This window comes from Triticum urartu, chromosome 7A (genome assembly GCF_056163025.1).
Source record: "Triticum urartu cultivar PI428250 chromosome 7A, HENAU_Tu73, whole genome shotgun sequence".
Lineage (NCBI taxonomy): Eukaryota > Viridiplantae > Streptophyta > Magnoliopsida > Poales > Poaceae > Triticum > Triticum urartu.
The window spans coordinates 722,517,822-722,522,975 of NC_141879.1; the positions used below are offsets into that span (position 1 = coordinate 722,517,822).

Consider the following 5,154-nt stretch of genomic DNA (forward strand, 5'->3'; position numbering starts at 1 on the left):
CTAGATATAACGGGTGCCGCTTAGTCTGTTGGGCAATAAAGCCGTGGCGAGCCCGGGACGCGGTGCGTGCCTGCGTGCGCGCGGTGAACGCGTCGGGCTCGGCCCGTGGCAGCCTGGGTCGCGTGCGTGCGCGACTAGGCGTGTGTGTGTGTGTGTGCCCACGCGTTTGTGCGCAAAGGCCGTTGCGTGTAGGTGAGATGCAAGGAGGGGTGACCGCGTCGGGCGCTGGACTCGGGATCACGACGACTGCGTTCGTGCGCGTCGGGCGCGTGATCCAGGGAGCGTGGGACGTGGGTGAGTGCGGGCGTGGGAGCATGGCTCGGCGCGTGTGTGCGTGCGGGTATAAGAGCCAGCCCCCCTCCTCTCGTTGTAGTTCGCCAGATCGAGTTCATGCTAGAGGAAGAAAGAAAAGGCCGTACGTGCGGCCGGGGGCGTTCGTGCGCCGGCAAAACCACCCGTGCTTGTTGTTTACTTCTTCTTCCTCCTTCTTCGTTGGTTCGAGCCACAGAGAGAGAGGTACCAGAGAGAGCAAGGAGAGCTAGAGCTAGCTAGGGTTCGGGGGGGTTTTGTGCCAACATAGTCTAGGCATTTGAGGCGTCCGCGTCGTGTTTTTCTTACAGGTCACTGCGACCTTCTCTTGCTCGTGGACAAATAAGCCGCTGAACGCGAGTACGGGACACAACGCAAGAGTTGAGGAGGGCAGCGAGGGTTAGAAAATCTGGAGTTGCGAGCCCGGCCCAACTCTTTTCGGATTTCGGCCTTTCGAGGCGTGACCCAGTAAGAATAAACGACCGGCAAGTTTTGGGGGATTTTGCGTTCCCGTCTCTTCTCTCTCGCAAAGAAATAGTCGAACGTCCCCGTGCGCAGATAGAAACCACCTAGCATGTCCACCACCTCCGTGCGCCGCCCCTGCCTGCTCGCCCTCGCCGCCATCCTCTTCTGCTTTCCACCGGAGACGGCGCTATATGCCTATGGTCCTCTACTAAACTTTCCGCCGCTAACGGTGCAAGTTTCGTATGATCCTCCGTGGTCCGACGAGTTCAGGGCCAACGAGGCCGTCGCCGTCCTCGGCGAGGCGGCCAGCGTCGCCGCCAGACACGCGGATGCGGGCGGCTATGCGTACGGCTGCGCCAGGCTATGGCTGGCATGGGGCTGCCCTCCCGCTCCCGGCGAGGGGGTGAACGGAACCCTGGTCCACGGGAGGCGGTCCTATGATTGGGAGCTGGATCGCTTCGAGGAGGAGAGGCGGCACTGCATCGACGAGCGCGTCCCTCGGGACCATCCGGAGGAACACCTCTTCCGTCGCACCTACCCGACGACTACTTTTGATCTTCGCTGTTGTGCCTGTTGCTTTTCATGTGGTCGGTACTACTGAGGGAGACATTGTACCAGACAAACAACAAATAGACAATTTGCTTTCATAGTAGCACTAGATATAATTTTTTTATACGCTTCTACAGTAATAAACCATTGTTATTTTCCATAGTTTTTAAACTTGTAAACCTGATTCTTCTTCTCATCTCTTCTCTTATAATAAAGGGAGGTGTGTTTCTCCCTTTTTTTTTCTGTCCAAGCATATTTTTTGGTCTGTCCACCTCTGATGTCCGATGAATAATTTTTCATTCGGATTTCCCGCATATTATTTTTTAGCATACTCCTAGAAAGAATAATTGTGTTGCCCATGATTTAGACAAATGAGCTAGAAGGTGTGTGCGGTATGGACGGAAGATCCACCCGTAGAGATTGCTGATACTCTTATAAATGATACTGTGGTGATCACCTTGCAATAAAGAGTATTTTGATGTAAAAATATATTCACCGGGATCATCTACTATTTTCAAATCACCACTTCACTTTTTCATTTATGGAAACTATAATGTTCATGTCAAGTCAAAGTATGGTCGGCTAAGGTTTATGGTTCTTCACTATTCATGTTACCAGCATAGGCTCTTCCAATACACCAAAGTGGGCAAGCTCATAGGACAAATTGCTCATTAGTATGTTGGCTAGATGGAAATTAGTACTTGGTATTCAATTTCATTGAGACCGGAATCTAAATGTGTGATTCAGTGCACCACGGAAGTTATTATTATTTGCAGTTTGGCAACCCAAGTATATGCATCTTTATCCATGAATTACTTATATATTTCCACAAGGATTGGATCGAAGTCAAACTATTTATTATAATTGTTCTAGCAAGGATCCACCTACTGTATATATATATACCATTGGTGATCATTCTCAGGAGAAAATATTCTTCTTGGCAAGAATTTGATTTATGTTTCTTCAATCTAATACTCCCTCCTATCCGGTTAATTGGGCTCATCTTGTAAATCACATAAAAATTTCATCAGAAAAAAGGAGAACCTAATTAAGTGCTATACAAGATATTAATGCTACAGGCATGGCCCTCTCACTCCTTCATGCATTGGTTGATTTTACATTGAGACCCGAAATTTGACACAATCTAATTTGGGGATAGCTATATTTGTATATTCTCAAGATAATGAGCCTTACAAATAGGAAAATTATGATTTTTGGAATAGGCCTTTTAAACTGGAACAAACTATGTAGTAGGATAATTGGGCAATACAACTACTATGTAGCCTTTTCTAATTCTAATGTGTATGTAGACTTATCAACCCGGATATGTATATGAGTGGATTGTTATAATATTGGAAGCCATGAGATCATTGCTGACGGAACCAATCAAAAAAATCATATGGCTGTTTGGCTGCAAAACTAAATCCAAAATTATAAGAGTTTATACTGCATACAATAAAAACATGTGTGAGGTAGACAAAAAGTAAGTCCGTTATATATGAAAATTTTAACAAAAAAATATTGGTTCCATAACTATATCATGAATTTGACCAAACTTTAAAATATATTTATATCAAAATTTATAAAATTAAAATAAATTATTTTGTACCATCCAAGGAATACTACTAATGACATTGGCGACCTACCATGCCTAATATTATCAACATTCATGTGTGGAACAATGTGTAGGAAAATAAATGAACGTTGATTGGACGAAGACAAGTTGAAACGTATGGTAGATTTGAAAGAATCAAAATAGATGCATGTAGGGCAAACAGTTCAATACATGTAAAACATTGACTAAGAGGACCAAGCATGATGTTTCAACATGATACATGTGTCAGATGTGTATCGTACAGGAAGCAAAATTATGTTGTAAGTGTAACAGTAGAGATTGGATCCAATCGACATGTCATATAAAATATGAAATAAGTCATTGCAAAATAGCACGGGTTCCCGAATAGTTAGACTAAAAAAAATGGTGAGCGAGAAACAGTGTTTCAAAACAAATGTTGTACAAACAAAGTATGTCAAAGTATTCATACATATTTCAGTTGTGCTAAGGAGATATTGCTCAATGCAAAATAACATATAAAACGGCAAATCAGACTGGAGATTAGCTAGGTAATGTGTTTTAGTGATAGGTCTAGCCGCGCAAATGCGCGGGTCACACCGCTAGTTTGACATTAAGACAATAATACTTCAAGCATACTAATAAAGCAATCATGTCTTTTCAAAATAACATGGCTAAAGAAAGTTATCCCTACAAAATCATATGGTATGGCTATACTCCATCTTCACCACACAAAATATTCAAATCATGCACAACCCCGATGACAAGCCAAGCAATTGTTTCATACTTTTGACGTTCTCAAACCTTTTCAACTTTCACGCAATACATGAGCGTGAGCCATGGACATAGCACTATAGGTGGAATAGAATATGATGATGGAGGTTGTGTGGAGAAGACAAAAAAGGAGAAAGTCTCACATCGACGCGACTAATCAACGGGCTATGGAGATGCCCATCAATTGATGTCAATGTGAGGAGTAGGGATTGCCATGCAACAGATGCTCTAGAGCTATAAGTATATGAAAGCTCAAACTAAAACTAAGTGGGTGTACATCCAACTTGCTTGCTCATGAAGACCTCGGGCTTTTCAGGAAACCCATCATCGGAATATACAAGCCAGGTTCTATAATGAAAATTCCCACTAGTATATGAAAGTGATAACTCAATGAGAGTCTCTATATGAAGAACATGGTGCTACTTTGAAGCACAAGTGTGGTAAAAGGATAGTAACATTGTCCCTTCTCGCTTTTTCTCTCATTTTTTTTTGTTTTTTGTTGTTGTTGTTGTTGTTGTTTTCTCTTTTTTTGGTGGGCTTCTTTGGCCTCTTTTTTATTTGGGCTTCTTTGGCCTCTTTTATTTTGATAACCTCACATGGGAAAATGTTCTAATAATGATGATCATCACACTTTTATTTACTTACAACTCAATATTACAACTCGATACTAGAACAAAGATATGACTCTATATGAATGCCTCCGGCGGTGTACCGAGATGTGCAATGATCTAGCGTAGCAATGACATCAAAAAATGGACAAGCCATGAAAACATCATGCTAGCTATCTTACGATCATGCAAAGCAATATGACAATAAATGCTCAAGTCATGTATATGATGATGATGGAAGTTGCATGGCAATATATCTCGGAATGGCTATGGAAATGCCATAATAGGTAGGTATGGTGGCTGTTTTGAGGAAGATATAAGGAGGCTTATGTGTGATAGAGAGTATCGTATCACGGGGTTTGGATGCACCGACGAAATTTGCACCAACTCTCGAGGTGAGAAAGGGCAATACACGGTACCGAAGAGGCTAGCAATGATGGAAGGGTGAGAGTGCGTATAATCCATGGACTCAACATTAGTCATAAGGAACTCACATACTTATTGCAAAAATCTATTAGTCATCGAAACAAATTACTACGCACATGCTCTTAGGGAGATAGATTGGTAGGAAAAGACCATCGCTCGTCCCCGATCGCCACTCATAAGGAAGATAATCAATAAATACCTCATGCTCCGACTTCATCACATAATGATTCACCATACGTGCGTGCTACGGGAACCATAAACTTGAACACAAGTATTTCTACAATCCACAACTACCCACTAGTATGACTCTAATATCACCATCTTTATATCGCAAAACTATTGCAAGGAATCAAATATATCATATTCAGTGATCTACAAGTTTTATGTAGGATTTCATGACTAACCATGTGAATGACCAGTTCCTGTTATCTCTCTAAATAGATATAAGTG

The 5,154-nt window shown here is 42.5% G+C and overlaps 1 protein-coding gene across 1 annotated transcript; it reads left to right on the forward strand.

The window, feature by feature from the left end:
* Positions 1–652: 652 nt before the first annotated feature.
* LOC125519449 (uncharacterized) lies at positions 653–1,390 on the forward strand. The gene has a single exon (XM_048684256.2). It carries the CDS (start codon positions 884–886, stop codon positions 1,373–1,375), a length of 492 nt encoding a protein of 163 aa, XP_048540213.2. The 5' UTR covers positions 653–883; the 3' UTR covers positions 1,376–1,390.
* The last annotated feature ends 3,764 nt before the right edge of the window (positions 1,391–5,154 follow it).

What these genes read in the sequence shown, in the direction of transcription:
- LOC125519449 (XM_048684256.2), top strand. Translation starts at nt 884, where the DNA reads ATGTCCACCACCTCCGTGCGCCGCCCCTGCCTGCTCGCCCTCGCCGCC.